This window comes from Xyrauchen texanus, chromosome 38, assembly GCF_025860055.1.
Source record: "Xyrauchen texanus isolate HMW12.3.18 chromosome 38, RBS_HiC_50CHRs, whole genome shotgun sequence".
Taxonomy (NCBI): domain Eukaryota; kingdom Metazoa; phylum Chordata; class Actinopteri; order Cypriniformes; family Catostomidae; genus Xyrauchen; species Xyrauchen texanus.
In genome coordinates this window covers 3133989-3161947 of record NC_068313.1, presented here as the reverse complement: position 1 = coordinate 3161947, position 27959 = coordinate 3133989, and the positions used below count along the sequence as shown (strand labels likewise).

Here is a 27959-nt window from a genome sequence, read left to right as displayed (position 1 = left end):
ATTTACAGCCCAGAGTGTGAGATCAGTCGGTTTAAATGAAACTAAATTATACGTAGCATATAGCAAAGAAGAAACACAATGTATGTGCATGAGGACACAGGTCGCACAAGATTAACGGTTTTGAAAGCACTGACCATCGTTTGAAAAATTTGCGAAATCAGTAAAGAAAAACTGAAATCATAAAAATGCCATATATAACTATGAAGAATTAGAAAAGTGCCGTCTCTGCTTGACATGTCATATCAACAAGCTAGCTGTTCCCTTGTGGAGGTCAAAGCAGAACAGGCAGACTGATCCAAAACAGCCGATCCTTTTCTTTGTTTTTCTACATTTAATGATGAAAACAAGGCGCTGTACAGTTCACTTCGGCATTGAGTACAATAACAATTATTTTACAATTTATACACATTCAAATATGATGCTCCAGAAGTTCTCACATAATGCAGAAAAAACAAACTGCCCCCCATCCTACTCCAGTTTGAACTGCGTTCGACACACCCTCAAAGAAGCTTTGTCTTCTTTTACAATTGGCCATGTTAGACATGAAAAAACAAAACTAGAAGAAAAAAAAGAAAAAAGACAGCCAAACCACCTTTTTATAGACTGTGCAAGTGTTCAGTAACAGCATGCTCTTAATCGAATGCTACAACTCTCTTCGGCCCAGATACAAACTCCACTGACAATCTTACAGGTCAAGCATAGATGGCCAGTGGCCAATCGGGTCAGATGACCTGTACAACCAAAGGTGCAACAGACACAAACACATTTACACAGACATAACTGGGAAAGTATTTCATAATGATATGAATGCTCTTCAGCATTCAACCAATGTTGGCTAATCATCTTTCCTGTGAATTACTTTGAATATTTTAATAAATTTTTGGCATTCTAGGTGGAGAGACCTTTTGTGAAAGCCCAGAGCTGAACCTGATCTAGTGGAAGGCCTTGCTTAAATCGCTAAGACCAATTTAAAACCAGTCTGTTAGAATGTGAAGGTTTGCTTCTCAGCCTTTTCCAGTACAAATGAAAATAAAGAAAAAAATGAAAAAGTAAAAAAATACAACGACGCCCCAGGTCAGGTGTGACAATGTCCCAAATCAACGCTCGCGTTCGCACCCTCACTTGCTCTTCCATGCCAGATTTCATTCCGCTCCTTGTTCATGCTACGTATGTGTACACTTTACGATCTTCTGGCGTTCTTGCCAAATATTCTCTCTCGATAAGTCCTTCGATTCGCTTTTTAATGACCACAGGACTTGGAAGGAATCGTGCCCTCAGCTGCTGAGTGACCTGTGGGCAAAGAGAAAGAAGAAAATCACCATTTGTTCAACCTTCTATATGCTTATTGTGCTTACAGCAAGGGCTGTGTTTTGGTACCAACTTCCTGATTTGATGTTTCTAATCGCTACAGCCCATAACATGCATATGACTAACACACTCTTAATTTTCACATTCAAATCTTTCCAAATCATTTTGGCCATACAGGTTAACATACAAGGTTAAAATTACACAGAAGAGGATTGGATTAAGCATTATTACAAATAATAAAATGACTAAAATACCTCCCTCATTTTTGGTCTCTAGAAGAGATACGGTTACCATTTTTTTTTTACATTTGGTTAACCGCAAGGTTTCATAAACGGTTAATCGGTTTTTCGGAGTTGGGACGGAGGAATAAAGTATTGAAATGGAATTTCATCAAATAATACTCAAAACAGCAGCAAATAAAGTGCACAGTGAGCTATGAGTCCAAGTGGCACAATACATAAAAATAATCAAACTATCACTACCTCTACAGTATACAGGTGAAACTCGAAAAATTAGAATATCGTGCAAAAGTTCATTAATTTCAGTAATTCAACTTAAAAGGTGAAACTAATATATTATATAGACTCATTACAAGCAAAGTAAGATATTTCAAGCCTTTATTTGATATAATTTTGATGATTATGGCTTACAGCTTATGAAAACCCCAAATTCAGAATCTCAGAAAATTAGAATATTGTGAAAAGGTTCAGTATTGTAGGCTCAAAGTGTCACACTCTAATCAGCTAAACACCTGCAAAGGGTTCCTGAGCCTTTAAATGGTCTCTCAGTCTGGTTCAGTTGAATTCACAATCATGGGGAAGACTGCTGACCTGACAGTTGTGAAGTTGTGATCATTGACACCCTCCACAAGGAGGGAAAGCCTCAAAAGGTAATTGCAAAAGAAGTTGGATGTTCTCAAAGTGCTGTATCAAAGCACATTAATAGAAAGTTAAGTGGAAGAAAAAGGTGCACAAGCAGCAGGGATGACCGTAGCCTGGAGAGGATTGTCAGGAAAAGGCCATTCAAATGTGTGGGGGAGCTTCACAAGGAGTGGACTGAGGCTGGAGTTACTGCATCAAGAGCCACCACACACAGACGGGTCCTGGACATGGGCTTCAAATGTCAAACGTCTTACCTGGGCTAAAGAAAAAAAGAACTGGTCTGTTGCTCAGTGGTCCAAAGTCCTCTTTTCTGATGAGAGCAAATTTTGCATCTCATTTGGAAACCAAGGTCCCAGAGTCTGGAGGAAGAATGGAGAGGCACACAATCCAAGATGCTTGAAGTCCAGTGTGAAGTTTCCACAGTCTGTGTTGGTTTGGGGAGCCATGTCATCGGCTGGTGTTGGTCCACTGTGCTTTATTAAGTCCAGAGTCAACGCAGCCGTCTACCGGGACATTTTAGAGCACTTCATGCTTCCTTCAGCAGACAAGCTTTATGGAGATGCTGACTTCATTTTCCAGCAGGACTTGGCACCTGCCCACACTGCCAAAAGTACCAAAACCTGGTTCAATGACCATGGTATTACTGTGCTTGATTGGCCAGCAAACTCGCCTGACCTGAACCCCATAGAGAATCTATGGGGCATTGCTAAGAGAAAGATGAGAGACATGAGACCAAACAATGCAGAAGAGCTGAAGGCCGCTATTGAAGCATCTTGGTCTTCCATAACACCTCAGCAGTGCCACAGGCAGATAGCATCCATGCCACGCCGCATTGAGGCAGTAATTAATGCAAAAGGGGCCCAAACCAAGTACTGAGTACATATGCATGATTATACTTTTCAGAGGGCTGACATTTCTGTATTTAAAATCTTTTTTTTATTGATTTCATGTAATATTCTAATTATCTGAGATTCTGAATTTGGGGTTTTCGTAAGCTGTAAGCCATAATCATCAAAATTATATCAAATAAAGGCTTGAAATATCTTACTTTGCTTGTAATGAGTCTATATAATATATTAGTTTCACATTTTAAGTTGAATTACTGAAATGAATGAACTTATGCACGATATTCTAATTTTTCGAGTTTCACCTGTATGTGCTCTGCCCGGGCAGGTTCCTTAAGACAACGAACGCAAATATCACGTGTGTGTGTGTGGAGTCACACTGCTGCGGTTAGCCTCTTCAAGGGTGCTTTGATTTTTAAATGGTTTAAAATCGAAATACATTGAACTAAATTATTTGTCTAATTATTGTACTAATATGCACACCAGAGCAAAAGGGGAATAACACTTTCTTACCATTTATCAAGCGCTGAAAAGTTGCTCTGTGAAAAACAAACTGGAATTTTTTTTTATGGTGTAAAGTCTCAAAGTAGGCTACTCATCATCGGAACGCAGCAAAACAAATGAAACACAAATGCAGGAGTTCTGAAAAAAAAATTCATTTTAACTTTGTGTCTAAAAATGCAGCGATCCTGTGAGAGGCACTGAAAGAAAGTGAGATTCAGCGCAACAGTCAAAAATGTCTGTCCAGCACGTGTTCGTGTCACTGATCTATAACAGAAAACAGCGCAGATGCACACAAAAGCACGTTTGAACAGCCCCTAACTCACCCTATATCTCCCTAACCCGGCCGGAAAACCTGATGGTTTGTCGGAACTAGTGTAGCTCGTCACGTTGCAGACCTCCATTTCATGTGTAAAATAACCGAATAGTGATTTTGTTATTTGAATAGTGCTGTGTCGAATGGTTAACAGGACGTCAGCTATCCGTTCACATCACTAGTCTCTAGCAGGTGAGGAGGCTTTGCTGATATAATTTACAAAGCTAGCACAGATTAGTGTTAGAGGGGACAGAAGCGGCATGCATGTCTAAGAGCATGCCTCTGCATTGTGCGGAGCGGCTACGAGGATTCACCACTGAAGGAAACCGGCATATAGATAATGGGGAAAAAAGATCTTGTGATTTTAAGAATTGAATTGTTCAAATGAAGATAGCAATTAAACTGATATGTTTCAGTTAAAAAAAAAAAAAAAAATTATATATATATATATAGTTAAAATCTATATTTGTACATAGTCCTTGTTATAGCCCACATCTTTTACAGGTCAACCGAGGGCCTATAAACAAGTTTTCAAATCAAAATTGGAATATCGAAGTTAACCCTCTGGGGTCTACGGACGCGCTGGCACGTCCTGCTGGATATTTCATCATTACAGCGGAAACAACTTAAAATACTCAATTTTTGGGTATACAGATAAGTGTAAGACATCATTAGAGACTATAAAGTGTCTACTTTTATATGTGTACACTCACAATAACAACAAATCCTTGTGCTTTTGTAAAATAAAGAAAATAAAAAGGGTGAGCTTTCAGCAGTCTATGGGTTCACGAGCATATTTCTGAAACACGTCACAAAAAAGAACAAAGTCCGCGAATACTTATCACACAAACATGAAACCTATGTCTAAAGAAAGCTTAAAATGTCTACTTTTAAATAAAACAATTCAAATTTAAAACAAATATTCTCCTGCAATGTAATCTGTATGAAACAAAGTGATGTACAGTTTCTTCTGGCTCAACTCATTAATGCTAATGTGATCACACCTACCAGCAGAGTGAGCCATTCATACGCTAATGTACTGAGATGATCAAGGGAAATGTACACATCCCCGACAGTGAGGTTTAATGTAAACACAACACAGCTCAACTTTTCTGAGTGTTTGTAACGATACACATGCGATCAAACTCCTGGATAGTGACGAAGAGTTAACATTTTCCTCAGAAGAAGAGCGGGACTCCGATGAACGTTTGTATTTTGAAGAGAGATACAATTTCGGACGAGTAAGTCATTTAGTTTTCATAAGCTGACGTGACATTTTATAGAAACATGTACATATTTTACTAGTGGGACTATTTCCAGACTTGCCAGCCAGGATTCAGTGTATTGACATTTGAAATATGTCCTAATAAGCAAGTTTTAGTTACATTTAAATGTTGTTTCGGCTAAAGCAGGTATTTAAATTGTATGCCGTATGATATAAATATGATATTTAATATGATATAAAAATAATATGAATGTTTAGATTATATTTTAACTAGTGTTTATTCTGCCTCATTATCATCAACAAAGCTTGTGCTTGCAAATATGTTTTCAAGTTAAATGAGTAAAATGCACTTTAAATATGCCCATATTAGAAAATCAGCATGTTATAATGATTTCTGAAGGATCACGTGACACTGAAGACTGCAGTAATGATGCTGAAAATTCAGCTTTGATCACAAGTTGCAAACTGTTCTTCTAAATTTTTAAATTGTTTTTACTATATTTTGGATCAAATAAATGCAGTCTTGGTGAACAGAAGAGACTTCTTTTAACAATAATGTAGGTATAAAATTAAGTCTTTACGTAAAGAAAATATATAGTCAGATTACTTCTTTTAACTTAAAACTTGATTTTGATCATTAAGTCTCCTCACATTCATTCTCTATCCCTCATTGATAGGCCCAGGGGAGAGTCTTTTGTCTCTTCAGGTGTAAATTACCTTAATATTCATGATCGATCACGCCTCCTCGCATATGACCTTTCAACACTAAAATTGTCTTACAAAAGTTGAATTACTACATTGTTTTGTATGAATGAGTGATCAGGATGGTTTTCACATCATTTGTAACAAAAACTCTAGGCTACAGGATCCAGTTCTCAAAAGTCTTGTGGACAAATGTTTAGTGTGTGTTAAATGTTTATGACCTTATTTCAGTGACTTAAAATTTTGTTTTTTTCAAAAACCATGCATAAATGTTATTTTCTCAAAAATACAAACCTGTACACACATGTTGCTCACATATTATTGTAGCCCAGTTTGTGCTGAATACAGTGTTATCAGACATTAGTCATTAATGTGTTTTTAAGCAACTGAAAAAAGCACAAATGTCAAGGCATGTTAAAACTTCTCCAGGGCTCAAAACACCCTCAGATCCCAGAGGGTTAATAACAGAAATTCTGCTGTGACATGGCATGTAGTTAAAAAAGTGGTTCAGACAAAAACTAAAGAATTCGGTCATTTACTCACTCTCATGTTGTTCCAAACTTGTATGTGCCACTGACTTATTCTATATACACACTCACCAAGCACTTTATTATGTACGCATGTACACCTACTTATTCATGTGATTATCTAATCAGCCAAGTGTGTGGCAGTAGTGCAATGCATAAAAACATGCAGATACAGGTAAGGACCTTCAGTTAATGTTCACATCAACCATGAGAATGGGGAAATTATTTGTGTGATTTGGACCATGGCATGATTGCTGGTGCCAGATGGGCTGGTTTGAATATTTCTGTAACTGCTGATCTCACGCACAACAGTCCCTAGAATTTACTCAGAATGGTGCCAAAAACTAAAAACATTGAGCGGCAAATCTATGGACAGAAATGCCTTGTTGATGACAGAGGTCAACAGAGAATGGCCAGACTGGTTCGAACTGACAGAAAGGCTACAGATAACCCCTGTGTACAATTGTAGGGAGCAGAATAGCATCTCAGAATGCACGTGGACCCTTGAGGCAGACAGGCTACAACAGCAGAAATTGTTGGGTTCCACTTCTGTCAGCCAAGTACAGAAAACTGAGGCTGCAGTGAGCACAAGCTCACCCAAACTGGACAGTTAAAATCTAAAAATAAGACTGGTCTAATGAATCTCAATTTCTGTTGAGGTGCACAGATGGTAGGCCCACTGCAGCCTCAGCTTTCTTTTTAAATAATTGAAGGATGAATTTTAGGTAGTGTTTTATCTTAACTATGATATCATCAACTTTTTTTAAGTTCTTAAACTAGTGCCTCAATATACAGTAAACACACCTCTGCTACTAGAACATTGTGCTGCATTTTCTTTCTGGACTTCATGATGCGAACGATGGCTGCCTCAATCTCGTGTTTCCTATCATCATCAACCTTCTGTCGTGTTTCCTTCCTCTCTGGGTCGGATTCTCCTTGTTTGGCTGCAACTGCAGGGATGAGACAAACAGGTGGAGTGATAAAGTTAAATAGATTCTAAATAAATAAACAAATCATAAAAAAAATTAAAATGGCTTAATCCATTATTTTGCAGGGGGGGGTTAAACAATATTTTTTACCTTTGATTTTGGAGCAAAACTAAAGGAAAAGAAATAACCTTACAAAGGTGGAATTGCCTTTTATTTTATTATACACAGAAAGGTACATCTGCTTAAATCAGTTGACTTTAGCACCCTTTGTTGCATTAAATGCCAATGGTGCGAGTCAAAATGTTGGAGTGCCCATAACTCCAGAAGTTGTAAAGATATCTTCATATTATTTTAGATCAAGGCCCTATATGGTTAAATCCGAGATATGGGGCTCTCAGTCAGGTTTCCTGTGTAAATAACTACATTTTACATATATGCAATGGTTGAAAACCAAATGTGTGTCACATGGTATGATCCTAGTTTTTCTTCAGGGTTCCCACTCTTTTCAAGGCATAATTTCCCAGGACATTTTGTGTGCCCAACAGGTGTAATATTTAAGGAAAAGCGCACAAGCGATAATGATGATGAATACAGTATTGTGGCAATTTATTTATTAATTACTAAATCATTTGTGTGTTTTTGACAGAAGTAGATCACCTCCAAATAAGCAGTTCGCTACATGGTCAAGTGCGATTATAAACCCAAAAAGCTACACACAGAGGGCACGTGATGATCATGAGGTGTTTTCAGTGTATGAGACCATTCCCAGATGAGCTCTTCCCAAGTCTGCTTGAAATAACAGGCAATAAGCTGGAAATCGAGAGAGCTCGCAGAGTCCAGGCTCGCAAATCTGAGGAGATCAATTCTGGCCAAATTTCTAAGATCATCCGATCTTCGGAAAGGAAGATTTCTTGGAAAAACCACAACATTTTCTTGTTCCCAGACATTGCAAATTCGACAAGTGAGAAATGTGATCGATTCAAGGATCTCTTACATCAACAGAAGATCATTTTTGCACTGATGTTTCCAGCCAAACTGAGAATAGATACTAAGGATGGCTGTAGAGAATTTACATGCCCACAGTAACTATGGTCTTTCATAAAAGACATTGGAGTGAGCAAGCCATTTGGCGATTTTCATGTGGCCGCCTAGTGGACCTGTCTCGCTGAAAATTCTCTTGACTGTCCGAGGAAATGGAGCGCCTTTTTTGTTTCGTTTTGTGCTGGTTCCGCCTAGCGGCTAGAGTTTGTTTTGTGTAATATAATTTCTTCAAGAGAGCTTGTGGATGAACTGCTTGTTTTGGGTGCTTATGCCTCCTGTTGGCTGGAGTTGGTTTTGTGGAATATTTCTTGCAAGACATTGGAATGAGTTTGACTGCCCAAAGAACTGAATGGCCCATTTTATTGTATTTTTTGTGCTGTTCCGCTAGCGGATGGAGCTTGTTTTGTGGAGGCACACACCTTCTGAGACAGTTAAGTGGATGAATCTACATGTATTTTTTTGTGTGTGTTTATTCTGCTTATGGGCTGGAGATTGTTTTATAGACTATTTTTTGCTGTGTAATTCTGTCTCACAAAAGTTGTACCGAAGACTTAAGCAATCCGACAGCAAGTTGTCACGGGGACTCTCGTAGGTGTACATGGACAGTTTAAGTTTAGAGAGATGGATGCCGGTTGGTGCTGTCATGTGTGGGGTTAATGCACATGTTCTTCTTTTTCCTGTTTGTTTCGTTCAGGGTTTGATTGTTGCACTAATGTTGGAATGTGGTCTTTATAATGTAATTTTTGACACACAATCTATTTTTTCTCATGTGTCAAAATGTCAAATGTTAATATGAGCGGATAGTCTCTCTCCACATGGAATGTGAATGGGATGGGGCACCCCATAAAAAGGAAGGTTATTTATTTTCTTAAAAGTAAGAAATATGATCAGTGTTTCTTCAAGAAATGCATCTTTCCCCAAAGGAAGCTGAAAAATGTGGGAAGTTATGGGGTGGGCATGTTTTCTTTAGTGCTGGCTCGAGTAAGAGCAGGGGAGTCAATACACTGATAAGCAAGCATCTACAATTCAAATGTCTCAAACAGATTAAAGATAAATTAGGAAGAGTCATTATTGTTTTAGCAGAAATTTGTCTTATTTTGGCTAATATTTACAAACCTAATACTGATGATCAGGACTTTTTTATAGATCTTGAAGGGATGTTGCAAGCCGCTAGCACCCCTCATGATCTAATATTGGGAGGAGACTTGATGGACTCAGTCATAGTGAAGCAAAAGTGTGTAAGCCCACTAGAACAACATTGACGCTTCACAGGATGTGTAAATGTCTTGGTCTTACAGATATTTGGAGACATTTGAACCCATCTGGTAGGGACTATACATATTTTTTTCAGTCCATAAGATTTATTCTAGAATATATTATTTTTTATATCCAAGTCCCTCATTTCATCTGTTGTTGATTGCTCAATTGGAAACATTTTAGTCTCGGATCATGCCCTGGTGAGTTTAGAGGCGTTGCCACATATGGAGAAAAATAAATCATATAGTTGGCACTTTAATGTATCCCTTATGCAAAATCCTGAATTCCAACAAATGTTAAAGGCTGAAATCAATGCTTATATGGAGACCAACTGGTCCTCAGTATCCTCTGTGGGCATGGCTTGGGATGATCTTAAGGCAGTTCTTAGGAGAACTGCCTCATTCATAAAATATCCAAAAGCACCAGAACTCGTAAAGTTGGAAGGGAACATTAAAAGTGCAGAGGCAGGGCTGAAGAGCAAAATGTCATCCGATGGTCTCAGAGAACTGACCTGATTGAAATACAGATATAATACTATTTTATCGCAGAAGGTGGAGTTTTGGTTATTCAGGGCAAGACATGAGTCGGGGGACAAAGCAGGGAAGTTTTTGGCTAGATATATATTACAGAGAGAATCTTTTTATACCATTCCCTCAGTGAAATCTGTTGGTGGTAAAATATTTACATCGACCACTGATATTAATAATGCTTTTAAAGAATTTCTTTCAAAAGATCTTTATAGTTCCACATCTTCGTCTACTGATGAAGCTATTAGAAACTTTTTGGAACCATTAGAACTCCCTAAACTGACAACTGAGCCAAAACAATTCTCTTGATTCTGAGATAACCTTGGAGGAGTGAGGCGAGGTAATTAAGGCCTTGCCTACAGGAAAGGCTCCGAGGCCTGACTGCTTTGCTGCTGAATTCTTTCTGGCTCCACTTTTGTTAGAAGTTTATACGGAATCATTAAAGAATGGAAAGCTTCTGCCAACCATGACACAAGCCTGTATTAGTCGGATTCTTAAAAAGGACAAAGATCCAAGCGAGTGTAAGAGTTACCGTCCAATTTCCCTGATCTAGCTAGACATAAAAATACTGTAAATAATGCTGCCAAATCGATTAAGTTATGAATCCTCTTATACATATAGATCAGGTGGGATATATTCGGGGCCATAGCTCTTCTGATTACATTAGGCGTTTCATCAATATCATGTGGTCAGTGGCAAATTATCAGATTACGGTCGCTTCCATCGCACTTGATCCCGAAAAGGTGTTTGATATAGTAGAAAGGGATAATCTTTTTAAGATTTTGGAAATGTACAGGTTTGGGAATATTTTTATTGGATGGATTAAGTTACTTTATAGACACCCGGTAGCGGCGGTACAAACAAATTGATTAATTTCAGATTATTTTTCTCTGGATGGGGCACCTGGCAGAGTTGCCTTCTCTCCCCATTATTGTTCTGTCTTGCCCTGGAACCATTAGCAGCCACGATAAGGAGGATAATTTTCCAGGGGTGGTGGTGGGAGGTATGGTGCATAAGTTTTTGCTTTACGCAGATGGTACTTTATTATTCATCTCTGACCCTACTAGACCAATGCCTTGCCCCCACAGAATTAATAATCCCTTTTCTAAACTCTCAGGTTACAGAGTCAACTTGTCTAAATCCGAAGCTTTGGCTCTGACAGTGTACTGCCCAGTATCGACTTTCCAGCTGGGTGCCTTCCAGTGACCCAAACAGGGCATTAAATATTTGGGCATTTTATTCCTAGCAAATGTGTGTGATTTAGTAAGAGTTCATTTTGACCCTGTGATGAGGAGGGGGGCAGGGCCAGGTCGTGACTATGCATGGCCAGACCCCAAACGGGCTATTAAGACGAGGAGATGAATAAATGCAGCAGGATGCGGCAGTTTGAGAGAGAGAGAGCCATGTGCAGTTGCCTTGTGTGCATTTGTGTTGTGTCTCTTTTTGTTTCATTAAATATTATTTTGACCATTTGTCTTACACCAATTTGTGACCCCACCATTCGGTTTGTTTGGGGCCCCGGCTACATTTCAGCATCTTATGGACCGAGTCCTCAGACCACAAGCTGCATATGCTGCTGCTTATTTGGATGATATCATTATTTACAGTAATGATTGGCAATGGCATCTGAGGGCAGTTCTGAGGTCGCTGTGACGGGCAGGGCTCACAGCTAGCCAGAAGTAATGCGCACTTGGCCAGGTGGAGGTACGGTGTCTGGGGTTCCATTTGGGTCAATGGCAGGTGTGACCCACAATTGATAAAACTGCAGAGATTGCGACCTGCCCAGGACCCAAAACCAAAAAGGAGGTTAGACAGTTCCTGGGGCTGGCCAGCTACTATCAAAGGTTTGAGCCTAATATTTCTGATGTCACCAGCCCACTGACTGATCTCACTAAAAAGGGAGCCCCATACCCAGTCCAGTGGACGGAGACATGCCAACAAGCTTTCATGCAGGTAAAAGCTGCGCTTTGTGGCGGGGCCATCTTCTGCACTCCCCTAATTACTCTCTCCCTTTCGTGTTACAGAAAGACACATCGGACAGGGGGCTGGGTGATGTACTGTCCCAGGTAGTGGAGGGAGAGGAGCGCCCGGTGCTGTCCATTAGTCGGAAGCTATGAGAGAGACTAAGTACAGCACCATTGAGGAGGAGTGCTTGGCCATCAAGTGGGTGGTCCTCACGCTCCACAACTATTTAATGGGATGGGCATTCACCCTCTGTTTGGACCATGGCCCGCTCCAATGGCTCCACCATATGAAAGATGCCAATGCCTTGATCACATGTTGGTATTTGGCACTCCAGCCGTTTAAGTTTGAGGTGGTCCACAGACCAGGGCTCAGATGACTGTCGCAGACTTCCTCTCTAGAAAAGGAGGGGGAGTGGGCAGTCTGGATTGTTCTTCCGGCCTGAGTCAGGTTGTGGAATATGTGGAGGTGAGGACATGGTCGAGCACCTGTCTAGGGAGAGATAAAGCGGTAAAGACATCCACCTGAGATGAATTGTGACTAATTACTGTTTTAATGTTCACAGTGAAAGTCGGGGGAGACAAAAGATGGCCAGTCCACAGAGAGGAGTGACACACCAGAGAATGTGCATTTATGATCAGAGACTTTTTATGATTATTACTGAAAAGCTGGACCTTGTTTAAATTTATGCTGAAAAGCAGTATTTTGTTTGATAAATGCTGGAAAGCAATTTGTTTTATTTTAATAAAAGCTGACTCTTAGGTCATGGTGTCAACTTAAGTGTAGTTTAATACTAAGACCATGTCTTGAGATCCCTTTTAGTTCAAATTGACACTCATCAAGCAGTGTTTTGAATGCAAGAATGCATGCTCGTGTTGTGCTGTCTGCGGAAGGGTTGTTTTGTTCTCCGTATAAGCTGCGCGTTGTCTATACAACTGAAGTTTCGCTTACTGCAACTTGGAGAAAACAGGTTGTACTTCAAGCTTGAATTTCTCAGGAACATTCCTCATTACAGTCCGGGGACATGATTAATTGCGTAAATGTTTTTAACGCGTTATATTAATACAATTAACCACACTGAATTAACCTGTTAAATTTCCAGTCCTACTAATAATCAGTATCTGTCCTGAAAAAAAAAAAACATATCGGTTGACTTAAGAACAATTACATCCATAATAACCTAAAACAAAGAAGCCAAGCAAAGATTCAAAAAGGCAGCTTTATCAAAGACGCGGCTACATTGTGTGTTGATGGGTTTTCATTATTGATGAGCATCTTTCTTGACTGGTTCAAAATAATCAAATAAGCAGAGCATTACCCGTTTGAATCTTCACTCTGTGCAGTCTGGAGGTGAACTGGTCATTGACAGTGAACACATGGCCACTCTCGATCTCTTTCGACTTGGGTTCTTTAGTGAGGACTCGCTGTGTGGGCTTTCCACAGGCCAGAGACTGCAGTGCCCGCACCAGCTCTCTCTCCGGGATATCGGTCTCCTGCTGAATCTCCTGTCACCAGAGGAAAAATAAGAGAAACATGTGCCAGTGTCTTTTAGGCCCTATTTACACATGGTATTAAGATGCGTCTCGAGTGATCCTATCACATGTAGTCAGGCGAGACATATCACCGTTTACACCAGGTAGCTTAAAAGCATGTCCTGTGACCACTTGTGTTCGTATTTCGAGGGAAGGTTCTCCGTTTCATGATGACATACATTAATCACTATGTTACTGCATGATAAAGTGCAACAAAAGTCAGAAGACAATAAAAGTGTGAAAAAGACGGTGCACTGTTTCTCCCAGATTACCTGTATTAAATGGACATTCAAATGTTTGAGCTTCTAATCTGTGTTGATCTCAGACACACTAAAGAAGATCCATCATGTTCTCATGCTTATGTATCAGCTTTTTACAATTTTTCCGATCGGACGGTCACGTCCTTTTAAAGCTGCTCATTACTGGCAAAGTTCAAACTCTTGTTTTAGTGCACAGGTTGACTGACAGATGAGGGGTCAATTACTGTTTATGCGTTTTTGACTACCTTCGCATGTGGTTTTTGTGATCCAATCACAAAACGTTTTAGACCCTATTTAGACCTGACCACATTTGATCGGATCAGCAAAAATGCATCTTAATACCAGGTGTAAATGGGGTCTTAATGTGAGTCTGACAGACCATCACAGTCTATATTTGAGCCACTACATCTTTTCAGTGCAGAGCTATTGGGCTTCACACCAGCTGTACTTCCTACAGATGCATTTTATAAATCACGTGGTGAGCGACTAGTAGAATTCAGGCTAGCAGTGATGACTACATTAGTTGTAGTCAACAAGTTTGTGCAACCCCTACAGCATTCAAGGGGCCGGGGACAATAAATTATTCATACTAAATTACCTTTTCAAATTCCGCAAAAAAAAACAATATGCTATTCCCCAGCCCTACTGCATACACAGTATTAGTATGTAGAGTAGTACGATTTGTTTAAAACCCTTTATAACATGTGATTGAGTGCAGTACCTCGAATGTGGATTTATCTCTGTTGTTGAAGAGCATGAGGATTGTCATCTGGAATGTGGAAACCTGCAGAATGTGTTTCCTGGTATTTGAGCCCGTAACCTGAGCTCCACCTACCATATCTGAGCCATCCTCCTTTAGGGAGACACAAACTAGGATGAGCAGAGGAGGTAAAAGAAGTGTTCGATAAGGACTGTTCAAGGCAGGTCACTTTTAGCCAGTGTGTTAATGCTTGCTACCGGCGCATGTACCTTTTTGATTGGCCCATAAAAGGTGGCGTTGAGGTCTGCTGAACCCATGTGATGCTGCAATGTGAGCTGCCTTCCACTGTGCTTGGCCAAATAAAACCTGCAATACAACAGCCAAAAGAGACTGTGAATACACAAACAAGCCCCCCCAGGAGCAACCTCATCTTTATAAATGACAGAATGAGCCAATTATTTGATCAACAAACTTGAAGAAAATGTTACAATATATACAATAATAAGCACCTTCTAAAGACCTCGAAAGCATGTCTTGGTGAATTGGGGATGTTACATTTGGGAGTGGCTGACTGTGTGGGCCAGTATCCTGTTGTCAAGACCCTCACTGTGAGGTCAACACCACCTAAAGTCACCTGAGAAGAGAAAAATCAAATTCACAATACAATCTATTTCCTAATTATGCAGTATTTGCCATGGAGAGCAGAATGTTGTATTATGGCTAGGCGATATTTCCAGCAAAAGTTCGATATTTTGGGCAAAAACTATTTTTACAGCCTTTTAAATATATGGGTATTCATGACTTGTATAAAAAATACTAAATTGACATGTATTTCTTGCGATGTACGTATGTGCATACACTGTTGGACATTGTAAGCAGACAAATTTGTCTACTGTGTGAAAAATATTTTAACAAGACTAAAAGTGCCACCCAGAATCACCCAGATAGTGGTAAGAAAAAAAATATGTGAACCCTTTGGAATTACCTGCATTTATGTAAAAACTTGTCTTAAAATCAGGTTTGATCTTCAGCCAAATTGCAATAATGAACAAACACAACAGGTTTTAACTAATAACAAACAAATGATTGTATTGTTCTTGTAAATATTGAATACATTAGTCAAACATTCACAGTGTAGGTTGGAAAAAGCATGTGAACTCCTAGGCTAATGACATCAACAATAGCTAATAAGAGTCAGGAGTTGGCAAACCTGGAATCCAACTAATGAAACGAGATTGGAGGTGTGGATTAGAGCTACTTTGATTAATAAAAAGTACTCAAACATTTTACGTTTTTTATTCACAAGAAGCATCTGCTGTTGTGAACCTTGCCTTGCAAAAAAAAAACTCAGAATATTTACGATCAAGTTTTGTTGCTTTGCATAAAGCTGGAATGGATTTAAAAAGTTATCTAGAAGAGCTAAGATATTCACCAGTCCAGAGTTTATCAATACATTTTGTATTTAGACAATTTAGTACTGTGTCTACTCAAAGACGACTCAAAGGGCACACCGCAGATTGCTCAATGAGGTAACAAAGAACCCTCAGAGTGACCGCTGAAGACTGAAGACTGGTTAACAACTCTGTTCAAGAGTCTATTATATGCAAAACAAGCATGGTGTCCATGGCAGGACAAAATGAAGGAAGCCGTTGCTTTCTAACGAAAACATTGCTGTGTGCCTGAAGTTTGCCAAAAGACCACCTTGATACTCCACAGCGATACTGGAAAAATGTTTTGTGGACTGATGAAACTAAGGTTGAACTGTTTGGGAACAACACGCAGCACTATTATGGCATAAAAAGGGCACCGCATACCAACATGAAAACATCATCCCAACAGTGCAGTACGGTGGAGGGAGCATCATGATTTGGGGCTGTTTGCTGCTTCAGGGCCTGAACCACATGCAATCATTGAGGGAAAAAATTAATTCCCAAATTTCAAGATATCCTACAGGATAAGGTCAGGGTGGCTGTGCACCAGATGAAGCTCAGTAGAAGTTGGGTGATGAAGCAGGACAATGACCCTAAACATCAATGTAAATCCACAACAGAATGGCTTAAAAAACAAAACAAAAAGACAATCCACCTTTTGGAGTGGCCCAGTCAGAGCCCACACCTTAACCTATCAGAGATGCTGTGGAATGTCCTCAAGAGAGCCATTCACAACAAACATCCTAAGAATATGGCTGACAAAGCAGTTCTGTAAGGAAGTCTATGCTATGTTGTCTAAAATTCCTTCTGAACATTGTGCAAGTCTAATCCACAGCTAACGGAAATGCTTGGTTGAGGCTGTCAAAGGAGGATTGCCCAGTTATTTAAAAAATATTCAGGATTCAACTGAAGTTAAGCTCAAATCGACAGCATTTGTGACTATGTTGATTACCACAAAAATAAATTTTGACTTGCCCCACCCTTTCTTAAAATAAAAAAAATAAATAATAATAAAAAAAAACAATCTGGGTTTCAGAGAGGCACTTACAATTGAAGTGAATGGGGGCCAATTTTTGAACGTTAAAAGACTCACTTTCTCAAAAGAGTAGCCACAAGGCTAGTGCCCAACTGATTTATCAATCTGCCGATATTAGCCTTTCACAGACATATCAGCATCGGCGTATACGTTTACCAATATGAGCAGATATGAAAACTTTCAGTACATATAATGCAGAAAACAATGCTTTAGGATTGGTGTCATAACGTACAGCAGTTTGCCTAGCAGAGCGACAACCAATTCCATTGTATACAGAGCTGACCTGACAGTGGCTCTGCAGACAGTGCAAAGTTAAGTGGTGTCTTCTCTGTATGTTGCCAACTTGTTTATGAAATACATACCAGAAAGTTAATAAACAATGACCCCATCATTTTCCCTTTTCAATATAGCGTTAACCATGTCCCCGACAACCATGTCACTCATAAATATCACATCTGTTTGCTATGTTAGATAGCTAAATTTTATAAGAGCATCTTTTTGCAGCTCAGCAGACAAAGGTGTGGTGGTGGATTGTGTCTGTTGAGTGTTGATTTCCTGCTATGTTGTTACCTAGTTGGTGAGACAATGCTGGAAAGTAAAGAAATTCCTTATTATAAGCTAAAGTATAAACATGTATTCACCAAACTGTTTTGTTTGGGATTTGCAGTTTGGTACCCCCTTTAACCGAACAATTCCAGTCATTGCATTTACAAAATGTAATATTTAATGGTCTTGTTTTCCAATGTTGAAAGTTTCCCCTGAACTTGTACAGCAGAATACGGTGCAACACCACGGCCACTGTTTACCTCTTGACTCGGCAGGTGTAAATGCTTCTTGTTATACAATCTGCTCCTAATTGACTGGCAGTACTAAAATAGTCAGCATTTGACTGATACTAAACAGTACTGATGTTTATTTAGCTATTTATTGAATTTTTATTAATTCATTTTCTTTGCCTTCATTTCTAGAATTTGTTGACAATGTATAATAATAATGTCAAATATTCTTTGATTAAATTATTTAAGAAAGCAGCCTTTGGAGTACTTTTGCATAGTCATATTGGTGCAAAATCAGTGCACAATCCACATAGAAAAGGTCTGTTTTCATTCCAGATCAAAAATGAACTATATGCATGTAAACATGATTTTAGTGTGATAAATTTACTTACAAACCCTAAAATAACAATCTAAACAACTTACAGCTCAAATAGTACACAAGTTAACAGAAGAATTAATGAAAGTGGTTTAAAAAAAAAATTCTGCCATCATTTAAACATTGGCCTTGTTCACATCAACATTATGCCAAAAATGCTGTAGACTGAGCTTAACCTGTTTTGAACCCGTAATATTCCTTTAAATCCAAGGGTACACTTTTCCACAGCACTGTAAATGTTTAATGAGATGTGTTCCATGAAGACATGAAAGATTATAATTGTTTGAAAATTAGAGAAGCAATATGACATTTTTTTGTCCGATACTGATTTTAACAAAAAACGTAAGGCCAATACTGATATTTTGCCACTAACCTCATTATTTTGTTATCAGATTACTGTTTTCCTTTGTAATTATGCTTTAAAATGTACAAAGAGGTACAACAGCTTTTTTACTCTTCTAATAATAGTTAAATAATGAATAAAAAAATAATAACATGGATTGGATCTGAACACATGACAGGGCAAAATTTTAAAGAGCCATAATGAAAGATAAAAATAAATATGAAAAAAAAGACACAAAAAATAAGTAAATATGATAACATTATTTTGTATCTTTAAAACTTTTCTGCACATCCGATTTTGCATTAATTTAATACATTCAAATTCTGTATTATACTAGTATAATGAATAATGACCTCCAGAACCACTATAGGGCGCCACTTGCTCAAACAGCGCTGACTGAAGTGCTGAATGCACACTTTATTTTAAACACAAACTTTTAAGGTTTTTGTAATAACGTCAAGGCCATATTGAATTCAATCAATCATGCAGGATTAATGGATAGTATATCGATGTCACAGAAGTCAAAGTCTACTGGTTTCAAAGTGTTTTGGATGTTTCCATCATCATGCAACCAATAGCTAAGTGCAGCTTTCACAACACCGTTTAAGTCAGTTTATCTGCATTAACATTAAAACGAGAAGGAATAAAAGTGATATATGACTAGTTATTACAAGTGCCAATCCTTCTACATTTTGTTGCTATTATTATTCTGGATTGTGCATTTCAATTCACAGATTTTTTACAAAGTGAGTTACTAATTAGAAATAAAACCATAACTTTTTCATATCAGCCTGTCCATGCTTATAACTGATAGCTTTAATTTGGTCAATAATTGGTGGATAAATATTGGCAGCCAATGCATCCTTATCAAAAATCATGTTTAAAATAATGAAAGCTTGTCTTAATACAACATTTTAACATGCGAAATGCCACACGGGAACTTGTGAACATATGAGTGATAACATAAACCATAGAATCAGCAAATTCATTGTACATACATCACAAAACCATACTCTGTATATCTCACCGCTGTTGATGTAAGGTGCTGGCGGAACTCATCCATGGTTGTGTTTGAGATGCTCATGTCCCTGAACATGCCTTCCAGTTTGGACGTGAACTGACAGCCACATTCCGTCTATAGAATGTGAAACAAAACCAAATGCGACGTAAACAAACAGCACCACTCCGTACAGCGGCTGATGTTAGTAACGCAGCTGAATTCACCTTTAGCTTTGAGATCATATTCTTCTCGGAGTCATCTGAAACGCTCTTGTTGGTGAGGAGTCTTCTGGCCAGGTGCTGCTTGTAGTAGCGTTCAAACACGTCCTTCTCCTGCATGAACCTGAACAGAACCATGGCCTTATCCAAAATGGACTCCACCTCCTGCTCTGTCAGCTAAAAGTGGGCAAATAGCATAGAAAATAAAATGGGGTCCAACAGAAAATGTGTATTTCTAGCATACAGATTGAAGTCAGAAGTTTACATGCACATTAGCCAAATACATTTAAACTCACAATTCACAATTCCTGACAGAAAACTTTCCCTGTCTTAGGTCAGTTAAGATCACTACATTATTTGAAGATTGTGAAATGTCAGAATAATAGTAGTGAATTATTTAAGTTTTTATTTCTTTCATCACATTCCCAGTGGATCAGAAGTTTACATACACTTTGTTAGTATTTGGTAGGAATGAGCAATGCTGCCTTTAAATTGTTTAACTTGGGTCGGACATTTTGTGTAGACTTCCACAAGATTCTCAAAATAAGTTGTTTGAATTTTGGCCCATTCCTCCAGACGGAGTCAGATTTGTTGGCCTCCTTGCTTGCACACGCTTTTTCAGTTCTGCCCACAAATTTTCTATTGGATTGAGATTGAGTATGCTTGTGGTCATTGTCCATTTGGAAGACCCATTTGTGACCGAGCTTTAACTTCCTGGCTGATCTCTTGATATGTTGCTTCAATATATCCACATGATGCCATCTATTTTGTGAGGTGCACCAGTTCCTCCAGCAGCAAAACATCCCCACAACATGATGTTGTCACCCCTATGCTTCACGGCTGGGATGGTGGAAGATATTTGTCCCCATGTGCACTTGCAAACTGTAGTCTGGCTTTTGAATAGCAGTTTTGGAGCAGTGGCTTCTTCCTCACAGAGCAGCCTTTCAGGTTATGTCGATACATATCGTTTTACTGTGGATATAGATACTTGGATTGATGTGCACTTTTCACACCAAACTTCAGTACATTCATCTCTGGGAGACAGAATGCGTCTCCTTCACAATTGTTTCTTGGTTGATTTCTTTTGATTTTCCCAGGATGTCAAGCAAAGAGGCACAGAGTTTGATGGTAGGCCTTAAAATACATCGACAGGTACGTTATGTAATTCAGTAAACCTCCTATTAGAAGCTAACTGGCTGATTGTCTAAAAGGCAATCATCATTGTCTGGAATTTTCCAAGCTGTTTAAAGGAACAGTTAACTTAATGCATGTAAATTTCTGACCCACTGGAATTGTGATATTGTCAACAATCTGTCTGTAAACAATTGTTGGAAAAATTACTCCTGTCATGCACAAAGTAGTTGTCCTAAATTAAATCTGTGGAGTTGTTAAAAAATGAGTTTTAATTACTTCAAGTGTATGTTCAAGAACATACATGAACCTAATATTAAGAACGGAATTCCTAGACATAGACATGAAAATAGCACCAAACTTTTTTTTTTTTTTTAAACAGCAACAATGATTAATTTACCATTAGACCTTACGGTTTCAAACATACACTTAAAATCAGTAATTATTTTTATATTTAATATATTTAATTATTTAATATAATTATGCTAAAAATGCCAACCCATTGATACATTTTGTTTACAATTTGTGATTTCTGGAAATACATTTTAAGAAGTCATTTTGATTCAGACTGATTTGCTAACGAATCTTTCAGACCATTGAAATAACTGCAAAGAACCGACTCACAAATAAAGGACAACGCTATGGCTTACAAGTTCAACTCTACACCAGAGCAATATTTATGGGCCGAAATATTTTATAGCAAAAACTCGAATGTGTATTCAGTTTGGAAATGTTTGCGCATTTTCCATGACTTTAAAGATTTGAATACTTTTCATGACTTTTCCAGGCCTGGAAAACACAATGTTTAAATTCCCTAACATTTCTAGGTTTACCATGTCCGTGGGAACCTTGTAAAATTTAAACCAAATATTTTGCTTCTTATTACAGCATAACTTTTTTTCCTGCACCATTTCTAGGTCACCACTCAAATCTGTAAACATTTTAACACCTTAGTACAAAAAGTCAGATTTACTTGAACACGAGATGCTCTTTGGAGCATTCTCAAATCATTTTGGGAGAACATGGACTCAAATTGTTAAGATAATAATATTAATTTAATTTGTAATGAAAAATGTTGCTTCAAATTGGAAAATAATACAAAATACATGCATTTTCATAAATGATCTCAAACTTTTGGACCATACTGTACATTACAGGTGGACTGATACATAAATTAAATCGGTGCCAATAGTTGTTTTTTGGAACTATGTTACTGGCAAAAATCTATGCTGACAATTTAAAAAAAATATATATTATTGCTTTGCATTCCTCTATGGTCCTCCGACGAGCCTGATCCATATCCGATACTGTGTGTTAGTCATGTTCGACAGTGGATCTTAAAAAGGCTGCATTTAATAAGAAAATATACTGTATAGTTTGCACATGCAGCGCGTTAGTGAATGACGCTGTTCTGTTGACACATATATAGCACATGCAGGCTGGTGATACGCTCGAGTTCTCAGAGCGGCAAGCAATAAGTGAGCACTCCACACGAACAACATCTAAGATGTAGAAGCTCAATAGTTCAGTTTGATTATAACATGCATTTAAAAAGACACCAGAGGAGCACTTCACCAGACTTTGAAGCAGCTAATTAATCTACGGTGAAATGGCGCACATACAGACACTTACAGGACTTCCTGGAGTCTTCCAAGCATCAAAATAAAAGCCAGAGGGTTCTATAAAATTTTAAAAGTCAATAATAATAATTTGACTTTATATGAATCCTTTAAATGTCCAAATACAAGTTGAAAAAATGGTGCAAAGAAAACTGTTCTTTTCTACTGAAGACTTTCACTAGAATAACTGTTAATTTTGTGCTGCTTTTTCCAGTAGGATATTTAACAATAAAGTTTTTCTAAATAGGCTGTATATTTATATTGAAATAACATGTAGATAAAGGTTTGTGTTTCTTTACATATAAAAGAACCCCAATAATTAGGTAAACGGGATCAGTGTCAGCCGATACTGAGATTTCAGGTATCGAATCGGAAGAGAAAAAGTGTTATCAGTGCATCCCTGCTTGTAACAGAGCCAATTCTCCATTTCAAAATGAGAGTCCACAGTGTGTTTTGGGATTGTTTATCGTTAAGAGCCCTGTGTTATACAACATATCTTTTTTGGGATTTTGGTCGAAAAATAAACTTCATCTGGGATTTTATTTGTTTCAAACTCTCGTAGTCTCTATGCCTGTGCTTGTCATGGTAAGGACAAAATAAGATTTTTTTTTAACGTTCTATAAATTGATTTTAAAAACGATTTGGCTGATTAATCTGTTATCTGCCCAAATCCACTATCGGTCGAACTCTACTGTACATGGCTCACACAGAAAGAGAATGAATGACAGCACACAGCGGGCAAAACAAGCCCACCCAGCAGGCTTCAAACATGCCCAGTTGTCACCTGAAATGATTTGTGCTTAGTCAAAGGAATGAGGAAGAGGTTTTCTGCCTGAGCAGGATTCATCTCTTGGGAAGTGTCCATTAATGGTGACTAAAGAAAGTGACTCACTCCTTTCACTCCTTTCTTCAGCTTGTCATCTATGAAGAGTGAGAGATACTCTGGCGAACGAGAGTTGAGGTTCAGGAAATACTCAAAGTCCCCTGCGATGGTCTGCTTGAACAAACGGTCGTTGTTAAAGGACTCTTGCAGGAAGCGATCAAACCGTGACTTTAGATCCAGAAGACCCTAAAGAAAGAGAGGGAACAGGAGGAAAACAAGGTCTGTCCCACCTCTTGTGTGTTCTGTGAATAAGTACGGTTTTAATGCTTATCTTGGTACCTGGATGTAGTCGACTGGGTTCTTGCCTTCTCCTTCCTCAGACACCAGAGCTTTGCCCTGTTCCCTCAAATAGGAGCTCATACACTCACACATGGTCTTCAGGCCGTTTGGCACTCTGCTGAACAACTTGTACATGCAGGCCAGATCTGCGCACACAAACACAACAACGTGAATGATGTATACAAGTCAGTTTATTATTAAACTTCTATGTTTATGAGCACTTTCGACAATATATCCAGGTACGAATATATTTCACCAGTCATCTGGGTATTGCGATCATCTTTCCTTAAATTCTATAAAATGGAATTACTACTAGTCAAAATAAGCGGTGGAAAAAAACTTGATTGTTATGAATCACAATTCTTGAGACAAAAATTTTAAAATCTATTTGTAATTTAATAACACATGTTTAGCTTGATATGCTAATTCAATGACAGCTACAGGAAGCTATATTTGTGCAGAGTTCCACGTGAAAAGATTTTCTCTCAGAGAGTTTTCATCTCTTTAATTCTTTTCGTTTAGACATTTCATGCAGCACTGTTGCACCCATCAAAGTGCCGCTTGTTCACTACCGGATGTCAAATCCTCAGCCGTGATCAATTCCTGTTATTATGCTTAATTCCCCAGGTATATTTGTAAGGTGTATGTGGGGAGAGTCATTCTGCAGATTCTGTCTGACACTGCCTTATGTAGCAGTAAAAAATCCTCACCAAACTGTAGGAGGCCGGGAACTACATGTTGTGCAACTGCAATATGCAAACATTCTGCACATTTGAATGTTAAGCAAGAATCACCATCTGACTCCAAACACGATTATGTTAAAAAGCATCCTTCTGCATGTTGCGCACAAGTGTTTTTTTGACACTCGGTTTTGGAGCCTCTTGCATTTTATGTTTCTTTTTTTGATTGTTTTTTGCAATAAAGAGGTTGTAGTTATTTAGCCTATTTAATTGTTAAATATCTGTTGGTTATTCTGTTAAAGGGTTGAGCTTAAATATAAATACACATTATACAGCTTAACTATCTATATATTCCTATAAAACGAGTCTGATTGGGGTCACATGGACCAAATGAACCTGCATCATTATCTTGCAGTTCTGCGTTTTTGAACGCACAGCAAGGATCACCAAAGAATGATGTTAATTAACACGCACAATATTATCATGGGCACTTATTTGTAGATAACCTTTTGACAAATTGTTTAGATTTTTCTGATCGCACAGTAGTTGTTTTCCATCAACGAATCGAGATTCACAAAATTGCGTGTATGCAGCATAAATGACACATGCACACTCTGATGTCAACAAACCAGTGTGGACGAGAAGCATGGCCAACCCTTTATTTGCCACCTAAAAGGGTTAAGACGAAAGTGTGGAAGTATTTTCGGTTCCATAAAAATAAAGAGTGATTGTTAATAGAGATGGTTTCTCATTAAACATGACGTCATCCATAGCTACGAGGTCAACTCCGCCTTACACTTACATTAGGATTTCCTTTAGGGATGTGCACGAGTAGTCGAATATTCGTTATGCAATAATGATATGGACTAAGATGTACAGCAGAAAAGCGGGTTATTGTGAGAATGTGGCTTACTGTGAGAAAGCTGGTTTCCTGTTTAAATATACTGGATAAGCGGTGTACACTTTACTCTTGAATATGTGCAGCTCGTTAGAAAGCAGCATCCCCGAAGCAACATAATCCCCGCGACACTTCTGTGAACACAAACATGGCATCCGAGAAAGACTATGCTAGCTGAAGTAAAGGACATTCAATCATTTAAACTGGTGTTTACAAATGAGTATAGTTTATAGAGCATGTGGATATGCTTGTTTTTCTCAACAAAAACATGACATGAGCTACAATATAAACATGATAACTATTATATGACGAGTGTTTATAGTCGTCCTGTACGTTAACTGCGTCAGTCTACGTCAATAGTGGTTACTTTTTCTTCGCTTTGAGCTTAAATGCTTTCATTCTATTCTTTTTGTTTCTTTTTTTGTACACTATTCAAATACCAAATTATTGATGAATGCCCACCCCTAATTTATTAGTAAAACATGCTCTTAGCAGTTTTGTGAATAGCTCTTAAGCAAAAAAAAAAATCTCTTAGCTAAGAACTGTTAGGAGACCACCTAGTGGTAAGATAATATCCAGATCTCTAGCGTTTGCAACAGATGCCCCAAGTTGTGCTTCAACAACTTTAATAATTAATATCTGTGAGACAGTTAAGCACAGGACACCTTCAGTCTTTCCATTCTTGAGCATGTGCACCAGGCCGGAGTTTTCCATCTCTACAATGGTCTTCATGTGTTTGGAGATGAGCTCTCGCTCCACCACCTTCACAATGGGCTCTTCCGTGGATTTATCCAGACAGTGAATAACTCGTTCGATCTCCTCATTTATCCGCGCCTCCACTTTCTTTATGTACACACTTGCGCTGTTCTCCGCTAAAAACTTTTGACTCTCCATCTGATAAATAAGAAATGCATAAAAACATCTGCATTTACTTAAAACTGCTGAAATATATGATATGGTGGTGTCATATTTTAACTGAGGGAAATCTAGTGCTTAATACTACTGCAATAAAGTTTAATGTAGCTTTACAAACCTGAAAGAATTCAGCAGACATTTCTAAGAATGGAGCCTCAAAGTCTTCTTCATAAACTGAACGTCCTTCCAGGCCCAAAATCATCAACATCTGACAAGCATTACGGATGGCTCCCCTGGATGAAAAGCAACGCTTTTGTTTTTTCTGTTTTTTTACAATTATACTATGAAAACCTTCCTTTAGGATAACATTTCATTATTGTTATCAGATGATTGTGAAAAGCAGCAAATCAGAATTAATTTGTTATTATTTGTCTCTTTCTATACACTGAAATTGATATCTTAAAATTATTTTTTTGCTTAACATTCAATATGATGGTTCTACAGCAACACAATTATGCAAGTTGTTTTTATCGAAAATACTTATCCAAAACAACTCAAGAATGAAAACGTGATCGATGAAGTCAGCAACACTTTCAAGGTTTAAACCCATATCAAGATGTTTTAGCACTACTTGAGAAGACACCCACCTGTCCACCACCTCGCCTTTTCTCTCACGTGCGATCATGTCTAGAAGGGTCTGCCTCAGATGGTCCCGGATGCAACCATAACGAACCACCTGGTCTCTGAAGATGATGAGACCCAGATTATAGACGTTTTCTACATTATTCTGCTGTACATACACACGGTCCTATAGGAAGACAAACAGGAAAAGACAGAAACCTGATACAACCATCAACTTCAGCATCCGTCAGAGTAATTCACAAGAGCTTCCACATACAAAGTGAAGTACAGAGTCAAAATCAAAGCAACACTAATTGAAACACTGTTGCAAGGACCCACCATGTACATCAAGATGTCTCTGATCATCACCATAGCTGTCTGGTGGTCGTTCCAGGCTTGATTCAGTGTTTGCAGAAAGTTGTTATTCAGGGAGTTTAGCACATCCTCCCGTACCTTTGAGAGGATGATACGTCTTGTATTATTTTCAAGTAGAATTAATGTCAAAAAACAATTATGTATCCAAGTGACTTGAAGTAACAAACTGTAAAGAGTAGCATACAACATTAACATCTTCTATGTGCAAAATGACATCAAGATGAACCAATTATGGGGAGAATTGAGCTCTGACACCACTTTTATCCAACACTTTCTGCTTTCCAACTCCCCTCATTCCCACATATCATTCCTCTGTGGCTTATTTATATGTATAGTAATTACAATTTAATCTGAAAAAGGCTTTCTGAACAAAGAATAGGCCTTAGGTTGCATTTAACGATATTTTGATCATTTATCTTTTTATTTAATTTCTTTCATTAATTTGATCATTTTATTTCCTGTATTTCATGAACAAAACATGTTTTCCTTTATCTCTCCCCATGTCCTCCTCTAAGTTCCTTATTAAAAGCTTTAAAACAAATATAGGCTATATGTGTGCTGAAATAAAATATTAGCACAAATCTAACAATATAAATTGCAGACAGCATTTCACATTATCAATACAAAACCAACTGTTTGTCCACATTTTGACAGCAGGCGGACATTTTATATCATTAAAATAATTAATATCAAAAGCAAAACAGAAGCATTGGGTTGTCATGCATGCAAACTCGCTCACTCTAGAAGTTAAAGTTAAACTCGCCATATTAATGTCATGTTAATAATTAGAAACACATGCTTGTACATGGTCATACTGATTACATACATTTTAAGTATGTTCATTTTTATAAGCGTATTGTCACTGATTACATGTTTTAAAGCAATTCTTTTCAAAAATACATTTTAACAGTAGTGCTTGCATATCC

General features: G+C 38.1%; 1 protein-coding gene across 1 annotated transcript in view; it reads right to left on the bottom strand.

The window, feature by feature from the left end:
* Positions 1-465: 465 nt before the first annotated feature.
* Positions 466-27959, bottom strand: part of LOC127631510 (cullin-3-like) — a 38898-nt gene continuing 11404 nt past the window's right edge. The window contains exons 3-16 of the mRNA XM_052109655.1: positions 26998-27111; positions 26685-26845; positions 26216-26330; positions 25848-26076; positions 23605-23750; positions 23335-23511; positions 19699-19869; positions 19502-19609; positions 15023-15147; positions 14783-14879; positions 14535-14666; positions 13340-13526; positions 7110-7255; positions 466-1290 (exon numbers count right to left, since the gene is read on the bottom strand). Coding sequence (XP_051965615.1) covers positions 1159-1290; positions 7110-7255; positions 13340-13526; positions 14535-14666; positions 14783-14879; positions 15023-15147; positions 19502-19609; positions 19699-19869; positions 23335-23511; positions 23605-23750; positions 25848-26076; positions 26216-26330; positions 26685-26845; positions 26998-27111 — 2040 coding nt within the window. The 3' untranslated portion in view covers positions 466-1158. The remainder of the gene's footprint in view (positions 1291-7109; positions 7256-13339; positions 13527-14534; positions 14667-14782; positions 14880-15022; positions 15148-19501; positions 19610-19698; positions 19870-23334; positions 23512-23604; positions 23751-25847; positions 26077-26215; positions 26331-26684; positions 26846-26997; positions 27112-27959) is intronic.